At 37.4% G+C, this 21,485-nt stretch overlaps 1 protein-coding gene across 1 annotated transcript in view; it reads left to right on the top strand.

Moving 5' to 3' along the window:
- Window positions 1-21,269, top strand: part of LOC134855614 (6-phosphogluconate dehydrogenase, decarboxylating-like) — a 43,194-nt gene extending 21,925 nt beyond the window's left edge. Inside the window, exons 5-13 of the mRNA XM_063872157.1 lie at window positions 1,967-2,096; window positions 9,134-9,278; window positions 9,568-9,689; window positions 13,605-13,825; window positions 14,309-14,433; window positions 15,836-15,917; window positions 17,033-17,088; window positions 17,435-17,555; window positions 20,723-21,269. Coding sequence (XP_063728227.1) covers window positions 1,967-2,096; window positions 9,134-9,278; window positions 9,568-9,689; window positions 13,605-13,825; window positions 14,309-14,433; window positions 15,836-15,917; window positions 17,033-17,088; window positions 17,435-17,554 — 1,001 coding nt within the window. The 3' untranslated portion in view covers window position 17,555; window positions 20,723-21,269. The remainder of the gene's footprint in view (window positions 1-1,966; window positions 2,097-9,133; window positions 9,279-9,567; window positions 9,690-13,604; window positions 13,826-14,308; window positions 14,434-15,835; window positions 15,918-17,032; window positions 17,089-17,434; window positions 17,556-20,722) is intronic.
- The last annotated feature ends 216 nt before the right edge of the window (window positions 21,270-21,485 follow it).

Below are 21,485 nucleotides of genomic sequence, written 5' to 3'. Positions count from 1 at the left end.
ATTTATACGTCTGTTGAAGCGTGAATGCTTTAGCTGTACAGTTTTTTGTCTTCTTTCGCAATGCAATCTTTTAAAAGCTTTTCGTTTTTAATTTGATATTTTGTTTGAGAAAATTGAAAATGTTCTATTGAAATATTTTGTTTGAGAAAATTGAAAATTGATATTTTGTTTGAGAAAATTGAAACTCTCAAAACTAATACTGCTCAAATCCATCTGGTTTCCGAAATATGACGTTTTAATGGTTTTTAACTTGAAGAAAATCTAGCCGAGGGTGAAATGCTTAACCCCACGGCGGGGTACTCTCCAGGTACACTATGGGGTTGCAATTTGTCCCTCCAAATGTGAATGCTTAAATGTTTTCGATTATCGAGATATGGCGTTTTCTATGTTTTTGTTTTTTTTTTGAAAAATTTTGTTTGATTAAAACTAACAGAACTTGAAATTGTCAACCCTATTGAGATAATAAGTCCTAATGGATAGGCCCAGTTTAAAATTACGGTTGCATTAAATGTTTTTTTAATGTACTTGAGAAAGCTCTTTTGACGTTCAACAATCTATTTGAAGCACCTTAGGTGCGAGTCATGCGCTAGTACACCAGAACAGATAAAATAGTGGAATGAGTTCAGAGCACGAGTTGATTTTCTTAAAATTTGATTAGTAAAATTCGATTAGTAAAATTCGAAGAACGTAGTTCAGACTCTTATTTAGGTTGTGATGAGTTTTTAAATTTTTTCAGGAAATGTATTTAAGTTTGTTCAGGCTCAAATTTGACTTTTCTCTTAAGTTCCGTTCATTTCCTTTGTTTAAAAGAAAGCAAACTCCACTATTGATTAGCAAAAGTGCAAAGTTGACGATAAACGTGATCGACTTTTAGTTTTGATAATGGAATTTGATTTTCCAACAAAGTTTTTCCAACAAATTGCCTATTGATCCTGTTCTCTGCAATTTGGTTTATCAAAAAGGCGTCAATCATTTTTATTGAAAAAAAATGGCAAAATTGTTATAGTTCAGTGGTTAATGCATGTGCTTTTATATGAAATGTTCAAACGATCAACTCACCGCTAAGTGTTATTGATATCGAAACATACTATAGGTTTGATTGAATGAATAAATGGAGTATAGAGCCTCCAGTGCCAGGCCAATGTGTGCTAGCAGGAGTGATGACGGGCAAGGCACAATTCTTCTGATATTGGCTGCTATCTTTCTATATTTATATGCCCTCTAGCGTGCTGGGAACTTCCACTTGGTTTGTTGTTTCCAACATGGCCTTGAGGATGATAAATTTCTTATTCGCGGCATTTAATCTCACTTGGTCGAGGAAGGTTAAGTTCTGCTCGTTCCAACTGGAAGAGAATGCGTTGATTCGACTTTTTGAGGTAACTTTAACCGGCCGTTCAAGATCAACTTATATATGTTCTCTAGTTTACTGTGGACTAGAGCATGGATGCAGAGCGGATTGAACCTGGCTATCTGTATATGGACTGTATTTTTCTTGTAATTGTGATGAACTGTCGGTTTCTTTAATTTTGATCAGTTTTGAGTCCATATTCTAATTCATTTATCATATAGAAGTTATGCTCTCCAATTGCAAAAATTGAATTGGCTTGAAAATGAACTTCACTTTGATTTAACTTGAGTTGGTTTTTCTTCATTTAGAATTCCCAGCAGACCATCCATTATGTTTATCCTTTTTTTTCAAATTAGGTAGTTTTATTTACAAAATGTCAAATAATGAAGTATTGTTGAAATCCAAAGCATTTTAATGTGAATTAGTTTGTTTCCTGTAATTCAAAAATTGGAAGAGTCAATTTTCTATATATTTCCTTGAAATAGGTAACGCTTTTGCAGCTGTCAGTTGGATTTTTTCGAGCGCTGTTCGATTTGTTCATGTTCACTGTGCGATCTGCTCGGCTATGTTTTTGTATCGTGGCTATGTTTAATTCTACTTTCTCCGTTTCTTTTGCAGACATCTTCCAGTCTATTGCGGCCAAGAGTGAGGGGGAGCCCTGTTGCGACTGGGTGGGGTCGGAGGGGGCGGGGCACTTTGTGAAAATGGTACACAACGGAATAGAATATGGAGACATGCAGCTCATCAGGTCAGTGGTAATTATATTATATTGGCATTTGGTTAAAAAGCCTACCCTGGAGGCAAGTTATTTAAGGTCAACTAAGCTATGGCTATCGTACAAGAGCTCACTTTGTAAACTGCAGCGCACGAACTCACTAGATCAAGATAAAACCGCTAACTAGTGTTAATTGTGATGACTCTTGGTTAACTTATGAAAGAAGTGCATAATTCCGAAAAAGTCCAATTTGATAGGTTATTTTGCCTGTTACCAGTTACGTTTTGCTTCGAAAAAAAGTTGCGGATTTGGTTATAATTGCGCTTGTTTTAATTATAACTTTGATGATTCTTTGTTATCATATAGGTGAAATTTGTCATTTCTAAAAAGTGTATGAGATAGGTTCCTTTTAACCAGCAGCTCTAGTTGCTTCAAAAAAATCTGTGGTCCAAAGATAAGTTCATTATGAATTCTTTGAAATTTTAAAGGTGGATTGAAATTCTTGTTTTGTTTGCGGTAAAAAGCGAGTAGTATTCTAAACTTACTTCAACTCAGAAAGTCAATAGGTAAACTTGCATGGAAATCTTATATTGGTTTTAATCGAGCTGCAGATTCTCTAAAATAAAGACCACATACAATCATGAGGTGGAAGACAGGAAATCTAATAAAGGGATAAGGTCTTAATCCATCCCTGATTGCACGGAGTGGGCCAATGGAGCTTTTAATATAACAATGAATCTGATTTAGGCTTTTTTCTGGCTTGATTAAGCAGAGAAAGTGAAGAATGATTTATTTTTCCATATTTCATGCCGTCAGGCACTGAATTTTCCTTTTAAGAAACGATGTTAGGTGTAATAATTAAAGCTTGAAGGGTGTTCGTTTAAAGGGTGTACCATACTGAACCTTGACATTCAGCATAATCTGTGAAAATTTTAACGTTCATTTGTTGCTTGAAAATAATATTGATCAGTCGCGTGATTTAAGTTCATTGTATTTTGATTATAATTTTGCAAAAAATTTTTCACTTGGCTAAATTCTACCATCGAAACCAGGTGAATAAATTCTTGAAAACACTTTGCAATCCCTGTTTTCAATAACACCATGAGACGTCGGACGAACTAACAACACGCACTCGAATGTTATTTAAAATTAAGCTCGAGTAAAGAAAGTGCAATCTATCTATTATTTATTTAAATGCGTGCTTCACTGCCTCGCCATGTGTAGGCTTTTTCAACATATTATTTTTGCATGTTTAACGAAAGAATTTTTCACGTCTAAGCTATATCGTATATTGCAATAGTTAAGATTTTTTTTTCGATTTTCCAGTTTGAGTTTAGTGTTAATTTCACCAAGTTGGAAATTAGCTAGCCTAAAGTTGGATGTTGTCAAGTTTCTCAAGCTGTTGCAAATTTGGCGTCCAATTATGAAAACCAAAACATTTTAGTTGACGAGATACGACGATTTTTAGGATTTTTCGAAAATTTTAAGAAAACTTAAGTTTTACAAAATTTGATATTCTCAACCCTAGTTGGGTGCTGTCAGATTACTCTCAGTAGTTGCGAATCTTGCCTTTAAATATGACTGCTCAAATCCTTGTAGTTTTCTGTAGTCTTATGATTTTTTCAAAATGTTTCAAAAGATTTCAAAATTTCAAAAAAATACGATAGTCTCAATCCTGTAGTTGGGTATTGTGAGGATACTCTCAGAGGTTGACGATTTTGCCTCTAAATATGACTGCTTAATTCTTTGTAGTTTTCGAGATATGACGTTTTTTACGATTTTTCAAAAAAAAAAACAAGATGTAGAAAAAAATCAAGAAAATTGAAATTCAAATCTCCATACTGAGACACTGTCAGGGTATTCCCAGCCGTTGCAAGTCTTGTCACCAAATATGAATGTTCAAATGCTTGTAGTTTCAGATATGTGGCGTTCTTTAAAGATTTTTAATTTTAAGAATTGAAGTTTTCACAAAACTTAGATTTACAAAATTTCACAGAAGTTGAAATTCCCAACCTGGTCTTTGGGATTTGTCGGGGGTACTCTCAGGGGTAGTAATTCGACTCTTCCCTTCAGTTGCGGCCGCTCAATTGCGTTAACTTTCCGAGACGACGTTTCTTCAATATTTTTAAAACTTTCTCAAAAATTAATCTTAAAATTTTAAGTTTGAAATTCTTAACACTATGTTAGGGTGTTGCCAAGGTCTTCACTGGAAATTTTTGCAGGCTCAAATTGTGATTGATGAACGCATTTCACTCTCCTAGTTAAGACGTTTTAATGAACTAGTTGAACAAGAGTCTCATTTATGAGTTCTAAGATTTCGCCAATGAAATCGTTAAATGTGGTGCAGTTGCTTGCTAACGGCCGTTTTAGGGTTTGGTTTCTGAGTTGAAAATACGAAGATCTGAAACCCAGTAGTTCTGGAGATTTCAACATTTAACTTTTAAAAGAGCTATTGTTCAATTTTTGAAATAAAAAGCGCTGTTAGAAAGCCCTTCTGCATTCATTTCGTTGTTTTTTCATAAATTATATATATACGTTTGTCAATCTGTTTGAAGCACCGAAGGTGCGTTACACGCTAGTATCTTTGATATGCGAGACAAGCGTATAATAAGTTAAGTTAATTTTATCAAAGTTTAGAACAGCAACTAGCAACCATTTTCGCATCCACAAGAGAACTTGTTGTAAAAGGGAAGTTATTGAAAATGGAAAGATGTTGAATTTGCTGCTCGAAATTTTGGTTTCTGTATATAATAGTCCGGAAAAGTATGGAAATTATTTAAAAAAACAGTCCGATCCAAAACAGTCCGGGAAAGTATGGAAATTAACGAAAAACAGTCCGATACAAAACAGTCCCATGTGATAATTCTTTTTTCAAAATCGGTAGGACGAATGTTTTCTTTTGTTCAAACAACATAAACACTAGATTAGTGACCGCCGCAGTCGAGCCAACGTGTTGCAAGGTTGCCAACAGAGGGAAGGACTCTATACGAAAATTAGAAATTTAGAGCAGGTTATTGCTACCGGCTACCTTAAACTGGACTGTTTTTTGTTATTTTGTGTGTGTGTGTGTGTGTGTGTGTGTGTGTGAGTTTAGGAGCCCTCTTGATAATCGGGGGACTTGAAATGTCCAGTGCTTGTTGCGAATAAGATGATGTTAATGTGGTTGGTCTGCAAAAGCGTCAAGGTTGGGTTTCTTCCCAGGTGCTGTTTTCTGGCGCGGTCCCAATTTGTGCACTTCAGTAGGTAGTGTTCCGTTGTTTCTGGTTCTTCCTCATCGCAGTGCACGCATATAGGATTCTGTGATAGCCGGAATCTGTACTTGGTGTCCTTGAGTGATGTTTCTCTGTTTACTCTCAGTCTGTACAGAAACATCTCTTCTGCGCGCGTTCTGTTTACTGAGCGTGGTAGATGTTCTCCGTTGCAAGCTTGTCGGTGGGTTGAGTTTGGTGGTGTTTCCGTCTGGTACCTTTCTTCGTTCTTTGCATCTTTTCCTCTCAGGATCGCTTCTCTTGGATCCATACCCTGTGGCAGCTCGTTTACCCTGTTTCTTGTTACCCTGCGCCAGTCGGGTCTGAAGGAGTTCTCCGCTTTGGCCTTCAGTCTCGGGGTGACTTCTCTCTCTGCCAGTTTACGCAGATGATGGTCTTCTGGTAGCTCAAGGTACTTTACCATCTGCATGGCTGCTCCGTCCGCAATGATCAGGTCAATGTTCTGAATCATGGCTTCGCACTTGATCGCGCTTGCTGGGGATCCGCGTGGGGTACCCGTTATTATTGCCGCTGCCCTGTTGTTGACAACTTCTAGCCTGTTGATGTTGGTCCTGGCTAGAAACGGGCCCCAAATTTCCGAAGCGTAGAGTCCTCCCGGTCGGACATAACTGCAGTACACACTGCGGAGATTGTTCGCCACGATTCCCCAGTTCTTCCCCGCCAACGCGGAAAGTACTTGTGTCCTCTTCGAGATTTTCTTCGCCATGTTCTGGCAGTGACTCGTGAAGGTCAGCTGGGAGTCTATGGAAACTCCAAGAATTGTCGCTTGTTTCTCCGATCTGATTCTTGTGTTGTCCATCATCAGCTCAGGGACTGCCTTCCCCGCTGTTTCTCTGGGGTCCAAGCTAATCACCTCCCCCTCCGTTTTGTCTGTTGCAATCTCCACTTCGTTCTCCTTGGCCCATATCTCGATCGCATTGAGAGCTGGCTGCATTTTTTGGCCGCTCCCTCTACTGTCGTGTCTTCTGTGCAAACAGTGAGGTCGTCGGCGAACTGGTCTACCTCAGCGCTAGGAGCCATTGCCTTGATAGCGCCGGGTAGACCTGCCGTTGCTATGCAGAAAAGCAAAGGCGACAGGGGACTGCCCTGGGGTACTCCTTCTTTCAGGCTACGGCATCTGCTGGTTTTATCTTCCCATCGCACAACCGCCCGTCTGTCCCTCAGAAAGGACTGAAGCCACTTCACAGCAACCGGGTGAAGGTTTAGGCGCGCCATGTCTCTGAGGAGACCTCCCCGCCAGACTCTATCAAAAGCCGCTCTGAAGTCCACCGCCGCTACGATAGTCCTCTTCTTGGCCTGCAGGTTATCCATCGCCGACTGGGTGATGTTCGCCAGTACGTCTTGAGTGGTCCTGCGCTGTTGGAAACCTGATTGTTCCACCGGAATGATGTTGTTTGTTCTCACCCACTTCTTTAGCCTGTTTGTCACCTAAGCTTCAAGCGCCTTGGAAACGCAGCTGAGGAGGGAAACCGGCCTATAGCTCTTTATCGCATCCGCTGGCTTTTTCGGTTTCCTGATGGGCACGATCACTGCCTGTTTCCACTTGGCTGGGACACGGCTTTCCACCCAGCTCCTGTTCAAAATCTTCAGCAGGAGTTCCTGGCCGGAGTACGAGAGGTGTTTCAGCATCTGAGGCGTGACTCTGTCCTCTCCTGCTGCACTATTCTTGGTCTTGCTAAGCACTTTGTACAGCTCGCTCGGCGAAAACTCGATGCCGGTGTCGTCGCATTTCTCGGGTTCTTTCTTAAGGTGTTCTCGAACCTCTGTGTACGCTGCTTTGGACTTGACTCTGTCCACTTGTACTCTGCTGACTTGGGCATACGTCTTCATTGCGAGATCTGCTTTCTCCTTGTTGGAGCGTGCAGTGCAGTTTCCCGATAAGATCTGGTTGACTGGAAGCGGTTGTTTGCTCCTTCCGTCGATGCCTTTGATGGTATTCCAGATCTTTGTACCTGAGGTGTGGGCGTCCAGTGTCGACGCGAATGATCTCCACGAGTCACGCTTTCCTTCTGCAACTGCCCGACTCAAGTTCCTTTTCGCTGTCTCATAGGCTGTCCAGGTCCTTTCTTCTTTAGTTCTTTTCCACTCGTCGAAGCTCTCCTTCATTCTTTCTTTCGCCATATTGCACTCTTCGTTCCACCACGGTATTTGTCGTTTTCTGCTAGAGGTCATACGAATTTTTGCTTTCGCCGCTTTCATGACAATGTCGACGAAGTCTTTGTACCACTTTTCGAGAGATCCTTCTTCTTTCCATGTTTCTTCCACCAGGTCGTCCACTTTTTCGGCAAAACCTTCACAGTCCGCCCGTTTTTAGTTAAAGTTTCTGCGTTCCGCTTTCTTCTTAACCGGCTCTGCAGTCGCAAACTTCACCAGCAACGGGAGGTGGTCCGATCCGAGATTATCTCCGATCTCCCATTTTATCAGGTGTAGACGGCTAGCATGCGCTATCGTCATATCCGGAGCCGTCGCCTGCAAGCCTCTGTTCCTGGTAGGTGCTCCATCGTTGAGAGCTACCATGTTTTTAGATGCCATCCAGTCGTTGATTTCTTCGCCCCTTTGGTCTGTCTCTCCACTGTGGTCCCAGACACCATGTGCGTTTACATCTCCTCCTATGATGACATCTTTTCCGCTCGGCCACCCGGAAAGGTAAAGCTCTGATTCCCTGCTGTCGGAGTTTCCTCCACGAGCCGGGGGCCGATACATGTTCCAGATCTTCACTCTTCCTTTCTTCGTCTTGACTTCAACGCCGATCGACTCCAGAGCTGCATGGTTGGGGAGGCTCAGCTTGTCTAGTCTTTGGACATCGAGACTTTCCCGGGTGAGGATAGCCACGCCTCCTTGGGGTTGCTGGTTACCCACCCTGTGGACGGTTCTCTCTTGTCTGTGATCCCTCCATCTTTACACTCGGTGTCGTCTCAAGCATCTTCGTTTCCTGTAACAGCGCCACGTCCACTTTCTGGTCTTCCAAATATTTATGCAGTACAGTTGCTCGACCTCTCCAGCCATCCACGTTAACTTGACAGATGACTATTCCCGTGTTTCTTCGGTGGTTGTTCTGTGCCTGTTCTTCCTCCGGTCTTCTTTGTTCTCTCCGGGTTGGGGCACGCTCCCTCCTCCTTGAAGCAGGCCTTTGCTCCTGTTCACAGCCACAGTGCCACCTGAAGTTGTTGTGTGCGTTTATTTCTTTGACGCTCATGTCGAGGCATTCTCTGTGGAACCATTGCCTGCAGTCCACACATTGCATTGAATAGCCTCTCCGGGTCACCGATTTCTTACAGAGTCCACATGGCCATCTTGGTGGCCCCGGGTTTGTCTCAACATGTTTTCTTTTGTTCAAACAACATAAACACTAGATTAGTGACCGCCGCAGTCGAGCCAACGTGTTGCAAGGTTGCCAACAGAGGGAAGGACTCTATACGAAAATTAGAAATTTAGAGCCGGTCATTGCTACCGGCTACCTTAAACTGGACTGTTTTTTGTTATTTTGTTGTCAGTGTTTTTTGTTCGTCTCAGGATTTTTGGACTGTTTTGTGTCGGAGTGTTTTGTATGGGACTGTATTGTATATGCACCGAAGTTGTTAGATAGTAAGTGATCGAATCGTGTTTAGAAAGCTACTAATAATATTTAGTTGCGATGGATAATTCGGCTTTGCCCTGTTGCGTTTAAGGTAGTTTTTACGCTTGCGATTAGCAATCGTTTTGAAATCGGAATATATCAAATCGGGTTAACAAATAGTTTAACAGGCTTTAATAGTTTAACTGAATCACTTGGTGTGTTGGTTCATTTAACGTCTTCTTCAGCGAGGCTTATCACCTGTTGAAGTCAGTGTGTGGACTGTCTAATGATGAAATCAGTGCAGTTTTTGATGAGTGGAACAAGAGTGAACTGGAGTCATTTCTCATCGAAATCAGTCGAGATATTATGAAGTTTAGAGACACAGACAATGTAAGATGTCATAGCACTGATTTTTACAAATTGATTTAAGGGTATTATCAGAAAACGATCGAGCTGTATATTAGTTTAATCTAAGTTTAGAATTGAGCCTCAAAAGCTTTGTGATTATTTCGTAGAGTTGCCAAAGTTTTATTGCCGGAAATATTTTTAAAAAGCAGTAATGGAAATTGCTCTTAGACATTTTATGATTATAGTCAGAAGTGAAAGTTAGAGAAGCCATTGAAACCAATCTGCATGCAATTTTCATGACCGTTCATAAACCTACTTGTATTATGTTTAGGTTCATTTAGTAGATAAAATTCTGGATTCAGCCAGTCAAAAAGGAACTGGAAAGTGGACCGGAAAAACTGGACTAGATATGGGAATCCCGATCACATTAATCGTAGAAGCAGTTTTTGCAAGGTACCCAGGACGTACTTTTTTCGATGTCAACAAGCAAATGCGTATGTTCTGATACACCTTAAGTTTTTTCCGGCATAACTCGCACGAATAAGTGCTTTATGTTGTGCTCAATGAAGCATGCGTTTTTGTATGTGATTTATCAGCTGTGTTGGAACGACTGGAATGTTCAGAAGATGACATGTCAGTTATATGAGGCAGCTAGGACATTTGGTTTCGTCAACAACATTTTGCATACTTTTAATCCGGAAATCCGAGTTTCGAATCTCGTAGTTTGCTTCTTCTCTTTTTGAAGCCTATTTTTGTATTTTCTGGGAGTGTAAAAGGATCCCAGTGCCGTTTTATGCTCGTGTTTGTGAAGTGCATCTTCGACTTCGTGTTAATTTAGCTAAGGTTATGAGCAGTTTATAAAGTGAGAACGGGGTGAATTTTTTCTTATTTAGGTCGCTTGAATTCAACTGTTTTTCACGCTCAGTTTTGCCGGTTTGTGTTTTGATCACTTGAAGATTTTTTAAACCAAATAATGCAAATTACGATATCCAATAACAAAAGTGTCAATGTCGAGACAAATGATTTCTGTCATTTAAGTTAACAGATTTACCAGTGGAATAATATAAAAACTGTTGATCCAGTTTTCTAAATTTTGGTTTGTTTCATTGCACGAGCGTAGCTTTTTTTACACGAGATGTATTTTTTTCCAACCTAATTCGAAAATAAAAGTGCTTCTTTGTTGGCAATTTTTGAATCCGTAGGCTGCATTAACAACATAATGCCAAGTGCTTTGACATTTTATTTATGCTTTTTTGCTAGACAGTTGATATTTTATTTATGCTAGACAGTTGATGCTTTTTCAATCTATCAATTGAAGCGAAAAGAGCTATTTGCTTCATACCACAGTAGAATAATTGAAATCCCATTTCGCCAATTTTCCAAATCGATATCCTTCGCATGATTTTTGAAATGCATAATTTATACACAAATTGGCTCAATGCATTCTAATTTATTACTAGTTAAGTTAGTGTGGTTGCCTTTAGAATTTTTCATTCTAAATTCTTACATGCAAAATTTGAGTTTTGTGCATTTTAAAGCTCCTGAATCTTTACCGCTTTCTCGCTCGTGTTTGAGAAGTCGCAGCTTCGCCTATTTGTCAAAAGTGTGACTGAAAAAAAAAGTATATTTTCAGTAAAAAGCTTTGTTTAATGTGATACATTTTTCTTGGATTTTGATCATACTCTTACAGAGATCGTGATGATTTTTTTCGGTTTTTCGGAAAAGTTCTCAAATACTCAAGTTCTCAAATAAAAAATAGAGTTCATAATGATAAATGCAAATATGAAAGCCCTTAGGTATATATGCACTTTTGGAGTTCAATTAAAGTTCATTTGCTAGATGGCAGGCAAAATGCAGTCTTCAATTATGGAAGCTGAAATGGCGCGAAACACCGTGATCGATTTCTAGTTTCGAAATGGAATTTAATTATGAGATTTCCCTGCGGATTAAAAAATTTTCCTAGTAATTGGTTTTCTCCAATTGAGTTAATTTTATCAAAAAAGTGGTAAAATTGCCAAATATAGTTTGTCTTCAAATTCAAAGATCTTTCAGGCCATATATTTTTCGTTTGAAATTCGAACATTTAAATTTCTTTTCAAAAAAACGAGTGATTTTTTTTTGTTTTGTGTTGACTCGTTTCCAACTGTCTGGTGTCTATGCTTTAGCATTTTGTTAGTTTTTTTCTGCTTTTCGAGTTCATTCTGTGATTTCAACTGTCTTTTTATTTTTGGTTTGATGTAGTATACCAGCTAATCTCTTATTTGCTCATATTGGGTTTTTTATTTCTAGACTATTAACAAGGGAAACGACCTAGACGAAAACTTGCTGATTTAGCGCATGCAATTTTTGGACTTCTATTATTTTTTCTTTTTGTAATGCAGTAGGTAAAGATCATGGATGGCCTGAATCGGCAAACCTCTGATTTGAGAGTGAGTTGTTACAAAAAATGCTTATTTTTAAGGTTCAATGAACGCAATGAAGACTCTGTATAAGTGATGGTGTTTTTGTATTTTTTTTGAGAAAAAATGTTAAAATTTGACCAGGCTAATTTTTTCAGCAAGTTTTTTAAGCAAAACTTTAAACTTGGTACGTGGAGACCAGCGGTGTGCCTAAAAAGGTGATCGGTTGACAGTTGTGTTTGAAACAACGTTTTTAAGAGTCGGTGAACTTAGTTCAGACTCTTCTATAGATGGCGAGTTTTTTTTTTTCGTTTTTTTTTTGCCAGGAAAAGTCTTCTTCAGGTTCAATTTGAGTTTTCACGGTTTGACTTTTGATTCTGTGCAAATTCAGTTCATTTCCTCTGTTAAAAGGAAAGCAAACTCAACTATCGAACAGCGAAAGTGTGAAGGTCAAAAAAGCGTGATCTACTTCTAGTTGTGAAAATCGCTATATTTTCCAATTTGTAATAATCATAAACTTTTCTAAGGCGTTTTTTTTTTAAATTATCCAATTCAAAGAGCTTTAAATCTGTTTTTTTTGTTCCGTGGAAATTTGAAAGAAAGGCTTTTCAAAAAACAATTTAATATATCTTTTTCTGTTTACTTTGTTCATTGATTCTTTTCCAACTCTCTGTTGGCTTTTATACTCTAGCTAGCATGGTGTATTAGGATGGACCTACTGTTTTTCAATCTAACTCTCAACTAAGAGCTCATTTTGTAGCACTTTATCTGTAATCACAATCTGTAACTATTACACTTAGCACCTGTTCTCTGCTTTGTTTGTGGCTAGTGTTTGACGTTTGTTAATCGTCTGTGGTCAAATGGGAAGGACGTGAGACTCTTAATCTCGAGGTTGCTTGCTCGAATCCGTCGTGTATAAAAAGTTTCACTAATTTTAGGCTTATTTTTCTTATTCTTTCACTTAATAGAGCAGCTTTTTTGTTCTTTTTCTCGCTAGTGTTTGCGAATCGCAGCTTCGCCGGTGCTTATAATTTTGTTAGAATCTCTTTAGATTTTTTTTTTGTAATTCAAGTTAGTATTAAAAATTTGATGCACTCGAGCTTGCCAGCTGTGTTATATTAAACATTCTACCTTTTTACACATGCGAGCATTGTGTGATATTATGAAGCTTAAGTTTTTTGCAAGATATAATAAAATTGGTCATGTTTTGGCATAGTCTTTACAGTTTGATAGCACGTATTCTCCAATTTATCAGTGGCTAGTGGTATAATTCTGTAAAATTCAAGGGCACAGTTGTGTAGGAAAGTCGATTTGAGTACTATGTCTGAAGACTTGAGGTTCGCCTCTCATAGATGGCATTTTTTTCATTACTCATTAGTATTATTTTTCATTATTTGTTTTTCGGTTTAAGAGTAATGAACGTAGTGAGTACTCTTTTATAGGTTATGGTGATTTTTTGCTTTTCTTTCCAGGAAAATTTAAAAAATTTGTTGAAGCTCAGTTTGATTTTTTTCGCGGTTTGACTTTTGATTTCTTTTTAAATTCAGTTCATTTCCTCTGTTAAAAGGAAAGCAAATACAGCGATCGAACAGCGAAATATAAAGGTCAAGAAAAAACGTTATCGACTTCTAGTTTCGAAAGTGGAATTTAACTATCAGATTTTCCAGAGGATTCAAAAAGTTTACGTTTTGATCCAGTTTTCTCAAATTGGATTAGTTTTTATCAAACGGCACCAATTATAAATCGTTTTCAAAATTCAAAGAGCGTAGAGGGCATACATGTTTTTCTGTAAAATTCGAAACTTGATTTTTTTTCTAAAAAACAAGTCAGTTTTTTTTTCGTTTCCTTGTGTTTATTACTTTTTTCCTAATGTCAGTTGGCTATGTTCTGACGTTTTTATTACTGCTTGTTGGCATTTTTATTGTGAAGTGCCGCTTCACCTGACAAATAGTTGCAATGCATCTTTCAGGTGTCTAAGTTCGTTTAAAGACGAAAGAGTCAAAGCCAGTTTGCTACTCCAAGGACCAAAACCGAAATCAGAGAATGTAGCCAACCCCTTGGAACATCACAAGAAACTGATAGATTCGATTAAGTTGGCACTGTATGCTTCCAAGATCATTTCGTATGCTCAGGGATTCATGTTGATGCGAGCTACTAGTCAGGAGTATGGATGGACGCTAAACATGGGAGGTTTGCTGTTCTTTGACTTTCTTTTTGCTTTCATTTAGCGCGTTGGTTATCTGTATAATTCTTGTAAACCAAAGAAATCAAGCCAGTTATTCAAACAATCGAAAGAAAAAGTCATTGTTTGAATAAAGAAATTTAAAATAAATTTTTTTAACCTTGTATGGTAACGGTAATCGAAATTGTGTTTTTAGTTTAAGATGGAACGGTAGATCTTTCAAGCGAACTGAGCAGCCGGAATGTTTTTGGTCAATGTCTCTAAATTTTATATTTATTGCAAAGCTTATGCCTACAAATCTTATCATAATATCTCCTTATGTTAAATTAGTAAAATTCCGGGTGTTTCCAAACCAGCATATGTCATTTATGCGAGTTTCACTGCTTCTATATTTATAACTAGATACCGAATTAGTTTCTCCAGCCAGTTAAACTCACTGAATTATGTAATAACAAATGCAATTATGCTGTAGTCTGCTCATTACATCACAGGTATCTCTCTGATGTGGCGAGGAGGCTGCATCATCCGCAGTGTGTTTCTGGGTAGGATCAAAAAGGCATTCACCACCAACCCCACGCTAGACAATCTACTCCTCGACGACTTCTTCAACCAGGAGGTGAGATCAGTAGCCACATGTTGCAACAAGCTTTTTCAAATTAACATCTTTAATTATATCTGATACAGGATTTCGTTAATTCTATATAAATTGAAATATGCTGCAAAAAGTTGTGCTAAACTGAGTCAGTTTGGAAATATTCTCTTTCGAATGTGTTACCGTTGTTACTAAAGCAAACGCTGTTATTATTACTTGAGTTCAATATTCTCCGTGTCAGGACATTTGTGTCTCAGAGATTTATGTCCCGGCAAAAACAGTCCGAAATGCAAAAAGTGTCCAAGAAAGTGTCTAATTGTTTGTGTTTTCAATTTCATCTGCTGTAACTATAACTTCTTTATCTGTGATGTGTTGGGAAGATAGAGTGTGATAGAGGGAGCCGATTAATTCAAATTTTAGATGCCAGCGGTTGATTGATTCGAACTCTAGGCCCAGTCTTTTTTTAATGCGAAGCCTTGTTTCCGTTTTTTGCAATTTTAAATTCATCTTTTTCCGAAAGGTTTGCCTAGTGTAGTTTCGCCTCTCGCATTTTTAAGACACCTCAGACTTTATTTTGACAAGGGTGTGGAGAACAAGAGAAGTAGAATCTTCTCCAGCCAGTCTTACTCACCAAATAGCGAGCTATAGCGAGGTTTTGATGATTTTTATTTCAGGCAAACTTCACTATCGAGCGGCAAAAATAAAATTCTGGATTCAAAAATGGTCTTTAATTTTCTGAATTTTTGGCGGAATGATCCAGTTTTTTCTTAGTGGGATCACTCGAAGACAGAAGTCAATCATGAGCATTTCTTGAAATATAAAAAGTTTCTTGAACTTCAACTTTTCTTGAAATTCAAGTTTTTCTTTGAAAATTGTGAAAGATTTTTCAATCAAATTTTTTTTTACAAATTACGATTTATATGTTTTCCGCTACAAGTTTTCTTATAGGTATCAAGTTTTCCGCTTTTTGTTGGGCCACAGACAGTCGTCATGTCACGTTTTCTCGTTAGTGATTGCGAAGCGCAGCTTGGCCTCTGTTAGTTTTGTAACTAGTGTTTCACCGAATCGCGAGATATGGCGTTGTTGTATTCATACACAGTTGCCATGTATAGTAAAATATTTCGGACTATGCTTAGACAGGCAGTGCAGCATTTCATAGATCCTATGCGAATCACAGAAACCACAATCAAATATTCAACTAAAATGATAAGATGATAGGCAGATTTTGTCCTATTTATTTAATTAACAGATTTCGTCCCATATCCAAAATCCTATCATCCCATATCCAAATTTGTAGGACAAAATCTGTGTACGCTTTGAAATGGTACGAAATCTGTTGAAATTAAAATAGGACCAGATCTGTCATGGGACTAAATCTGTCGCAGCCGATAAGATGTCAAATAGCCTAAATAATATTTCTGTTTAGGTTGCCAGGAGTCAATTGAGTTGGAGGGAGGTGTGCTGCACCGGAATTATGAATGGAGTACCCATGCCTGCATTCTCATCAGGTATTGACTTTGTCTTTAATCTTGGATGTGTTACTACTTCAAATAGATAGTCGAAACTCTGAGCTTTTCCAAGCGGGGGTCCGGTTGATTTCCGAGGCTCTCTTGCTTAATTTGGTGGTGTGGGTTATTTTCTGCTTTTTGTTCCCTCTGTTCCGTAGAGTTCTGATTAGGGTGGCAATCACCACTTAGTAGTTATCTTACTTACTTGTTAGTTTACTAGTAGGTTACTAGTAAGTAAAATTTGAGTAACTAGTATTTTTTTCGCGCAATTATCGGAGTTGCTGCTTGTTGTCTAACTATAAGTCTTTTTGCCCGATTGGAGTCTAGCTTTCGAGTCATAACTCAGCGTATCGCTGCACTTATGGACCTCCAGGACCACATTGACTACACTGACATTGACCTTGATGATCTTTGAATTGAATTAAAATTTTCCTGTTTCAAAGATATTTTGATACTTGTATTTTTTTTCAACTAAACATCTAGTTAGTAAAGTGGTGACTTACTACTAATTTATTAGTGAGTAAATTTTACTTACTGGTATAGGCAAATCCCTAGTTCCGATTCCTTCTCAAATTTGTTTTTGATTCTGATAGATCGCCAATCCTTTATTTGTTCACATTTTTTGCACTAGCGACCGTAGTGTATTATTACGAACCTTCTTTTTTTAATGAACCTAACTCGTAAACAAAAGTGCTCGTTTGGTGGCACTTTTGCTATAATCACGATTTGAAGCTTGGGAATTTTTATAGCATCTGTTCTCTGCTTTATTGGTGGCTAGTGTTTGCGATTATTAAGTGTCCCTGGCTGAGTGGTTAGTGCGTGAGATTCAAAATCCTTTTAAAAATAAGATATCCCATAAATGCAGGTTATTGCGTTATCTTCTCTTCACTGACCGCGCCGCTGAGTTGAGCTGGTATCTGATGTTTGTTTTGAAATTGAATAGATTGCGATGATATAAAATCAAAGAAAAAATATATGGCCAAGAAACGAAGAAGTTTTGCTTTTTATAAGAATCTTATCGCCAAGGAGATGCGTAAAACTATTCACCATGAAGAAGCATGCTCTGAAAAACCCTTACATTTAACATTTTCCGGCTCAGTATTTAATTTTTTTAGCTTTGGCTTTCTACGACGGATACAGGTGTGACAAACTACCCGCCAATCTCCTACAGGTCTGTCATAATTGTATTCAGGTATCCGAATAACTATGGTACATAATCTGTTGGGGCTAGTACACAAGAAAGTTTCAGATTATTAGAAATTGATGTAAGAAATGTGACAAAAAAGTACTGTTCCTTCATTTTGAATAAACAAATGATAAATTTTAGTGCTATTGGCAGAGCAGAGTACATGGTTTTTATTGAATTTGAGTTTTTCAATTAGAAATTTTTTTCAAGAAAATTGGACTGAATATGCAATTACAAATGATTATACTATAGATCACATTCTAAAACTAGATGGCTGAATATGAAACAAAATATTTAATTCGTTTTTTAAAAAAAAATCTTATTGCTGTAGGCTCAGCGGGACTACTTTGGTGCGCACACTTACGAACTTCTAGACTCCAGAGGACAATTTCATCACACTAACTGGACGGGACATGGGGGAACTACATCTGCGTCTACCTACAATGTTTAAGGCAAAATTAAATTTTTACATTTGTTGTTGGTTCTGTATGTCTTTTCAATTAATTAATAGTTCATGTACAATCAAATCAAGTTGTAAGCAGTTTATAAATTCACGCGACATTAATCATACGAACCCCGTAGAGAGAGAGAGAGAGCGAGCGAGCAAGCAAGCTAGCTAGCTATTATTTTTCTTTTTTTTGTTTCCGTAAAAGTATATGCGTGCAAAAACTCTAGAGTTACCAGCACAGCTCGAAAATAAGGATGTTAGTTAATTATTTCTCACATCTTGTACCTAATTAAGTGTCATTGATGGTGGTGAAACGTTCAGTTCTATTGTTAAAAAGAGGGTACTTTCCACTATCGAGCAGTGAAGGTCTTGAAAGTGAATTTTAATTTTATAGATTTCCAAGCAGAATAAATAATTATCTAATGAACCAGGTTTCTGAAATTAGGTTAATGTCATAAAAAAGTGTCAATCATAAATTTTTCTTGAGTTTTGAAGCGCTTGAAAGGCATATCCTTTTACTAAAAAGCTCGAAATTTTAACAATTTTTTGGAAGAAAAGTCCGTTTTTTCTGTTTTTTGCTAACTTTGACACTTCCAACTGTCGGTTGGCTATGTTTTTAGCGCAAGCGGAGCGTAGAATTTAGTGCGATGCAACTTGTTTTCCAACACGAGTCGCAAAAAAAGTGCTATAAAAGTGCTATTTAATCCAATGTATAATTTGATAGCTTGTTTAACAATAACTTCAAATTTCTTAACTTCTCCGACACTGCAATCTGTTTTGTTTTCGAATCTGAAACTATTCAGTTTCAAAAAAAATTCGACCTCTGGATGTTCTGATTATTTTCTTGGCTTACTTGCTCATTGAATTGTATTTCGCTAGAAGCAGTTTCCGATGTCATTGAAAGCGTTTTTGATGAAGAGTAATGAACGTAGTGAAGACTGTTATATAGGTCTTGGGTTTTTTGTTAGTTTTTTTTTCAGGAAAAAGCTCAGCGCATTTCCATTGTTTATATTTGCGAAGCTAGTGTATTAGTACGAACCTTCTTTTTTTCGAACCTAAGTCGCAAATATTGGTGCGGCACTTCTATGGTGTGGCTACCCCAATAATGGTGGGGCACCTTTACAGCTTTTTGATAGAATGTGCTTAGACATTCGAATACTAATAAATTAACATAGTTGATGCATTTTTGATTCATCAAATGAACCGAAAAAAGCTTTTCGTTTCAAACAGCACCACAATAATAAAAACTTGATTCAGAAATTTTTTCAACTCAATATATTGAAATGTATAATTTATACATAATGTGGCTTTATGCTTTGCGATTTGATACATGCAAAGTTAGTGTGGATGCCTTCAGTTTGTTTTCATTCAAAATTAATTGCAAAAGTGAGTCTATTTGTATTGGGTGCTGAATCGCATTGACAATTTGTTAGCATATTTAGCTGCTTTAATCGTGACTAGTGTTTGTCGGTTGTTAAGCTTGAGGGGCTAGTGCGTGATACTCAAAATCTCATGATTGCTGTAGGTCGCAGATTCGAATCCTACAGGTAGCCGAGTTTTTGCTAATTCGAGGCTATGTTCTACTTCCTAGTTAACTTGATAGAGGTGCTTGGTGGTCGTGTTCTTGCAAGTGTTTGCGAAGCGCAGCTTTGCCTTTGTGTAAAAGGAAGGCAAATTCCACTATCGAACAGCTAAAGTGGAAATTCACGAAAAACTTGATCGACTTCTAGATTCGAAATTGGAATTTAATTTTCAGATTTTCCAGCGGAATAGAAATTTCTTTTTTTGATAAAGTTTTCTCACATTGGATTATATATATCTAAAAGTTTTCAATGATAAATTGTTTTATAAATTGAGAGAGGTTTAAGGTCATCTATTTTCTTCGAATTTCGAATGTTGACATTTTTTTCAAAAAAACAAGAGTCAATATGTTTTGTTTCTTTGCGTTCATTACTCTTTTCCAACTGTCAGTTGGCTATGTTTTTTTTGTCAGTTGACTGACTCTGATTTGATATAATTCCTTCTTTGTTTTGTTTCGCCTAAAAGCTATTTTGGGCCTAAATGGTTCTGGTTTATGTTTTATCGGCTAATTGACCTAATTTTGCGTCGTATGAAGTTGAAAATCGAATTTAATCCTTTTGTTGTGTTTCCGGAAGTAATGCAACATCTGGCAATAAAATACTCGAATTGATGGACTATTCGCGTTGAAAGACAGCTCGCCTTAAAAGACAACCCGAGAAGTACTCAACGTGATGCGAGCTTGCCAACAGAATTGTCGCGTTCTTTATTTTTTGTCTTTTGTTGCGAGTTGTCGCTGTCACGTTTTCGGAGCGGTAAAATTTTTAGAATTTCAGCAGTTAATTTCATAACGGCAGTTAATTTTTCTGCTCAACGCGCGTTTACTCAAGTATTATCGCCTTAGTTGCTTCTCAATTAATTTTCCTGAATGCTTATTTAACACAGCGAGTGTGTGCTGATCGTGTTTTCAATAAGTTGTTCGTCTTCTTTTCCTCAAACTGAAAATTATACGAGACTTTTCTTTGATTTTTTTTCCAAATTTTTATCTCTTATATCACTCACCTGAGTTGCAAAAGACGGGGTTTTGTTATTTCCTTCAACTTTCGGTGTCAGAAAAAAGATAAAACGTCATTGGATGGCATGGCAGACCAACCAGGCCATAAGGTCCCTTTTTCTTGTAGGCACAAATCCATCACCGTTTTAAACTTAACTTTTATCTTAACTTAATTCAACTTAATTGTCCTGGACGTAGTGATGACGCTTATGGCAAACTTAATTTATGGCCTGATGATTTTCTGCACGCCAAATTTGATATTTTTGATTTCATTTTGCAGTTCAATTCAAGTATATTTGCTCTCCAATTAAAAAGGCGGAAATGGCGCCATTAATCTGAACGATTGTAGTTTAAAAAAGTGGATTTTGTTTTCTAACATTTCCCAGCGGAATAACAGCGAATTTATCTATTGATTCAATTTTTTCAAATCGGTTTTTTTCAAAAAAAATGTGTCAGTCATATATTGTTTTTGAAATTCAAAGAGTTTTAACGCCAAGTATTTCTACTAGTGAAGTTCGAATGTTGGCTATGCTTTCAATAATCAGACCTAATCAGTTCTTTGCTTGTTTGAACGAGTCTCAATTTTGTAATTGTTTTAGGAGAGCGGTGGAACAGAAATCACGTGATGAAGATTGAGGGATCATTTGAACGATGAATGAAGTTTTGACTTGTCACGACTAATCTTATTACGGAATAAACATAGAAAATTGTAATATGACAGGCAACGAAAGTTCTATCAGGTTTCTGAACTTTTTTGTTCTGATCTTTCTCAAAGAGTAATGGGCTTCTAAAAACAAAAAATGACCCAAACTATAAAAGTTGGTTAAAGACTTAAAATATTTCAATGGAAAATTCACAAACTCGTCCTAACGATCGGTTTTGTTTCTTTTCGTTTTTCTCAGAAGAAAATCTTGATTTCATATAAGTTTTTGGTTCACAATAAACAAACTTTTGCTGCCTTTTTGTATCAGCATTGACCGAGTAATCGTTGATGAATTGTTTAATAATTGGATGTGAATTGTTTGCTACTGTACTGAGAGGCAAATGTTTTGCTGATTTCCAACGATAATTAAGTTTGCTATATAGACAGTTTATATTTCCAGAATATATTTGTTTTCCCATAACAATAAAATAATTTTCAGCTGATGTTTTGATTAAGTGTAAAGGATCAAAATGAAGTTTAAATTTGTTTGCTCGTATGATTTTTTTTTCATGGAAAGTTCTTGTAACCAACAAGCGCATAATTTCTGATGAGCGTGCAGTCACAACCGAGCTTTTGTGAGAGCCAAAACTCCTGATTTTTTTACGAAAACATAGGCGTCAACTGATTGAAATAAAGATTTTGCCGCTGTTTTCATTGAT

This window comes from Symsagittifera roscoffensis, chromosome 10 (genome assembly GCF_963678635.1).
Source record: "Symsagittifera roscoffensis chromosome 10, txSymRosc1.1, whole genome shotgun sequence".
NCBI classification, from domain to species: domain Eukaryota; kingdom Metazoa; phylum Xenacoelomorpha; order Acoela; family Convolutidae; genus Symsagittifera; species Symsagittifera roscoffensis.
The sequence above is the reverse complement of the archived record's forward strand: the minus strand, read 5'-3'. Positions and strand labels throughout refer to the sequence as shown.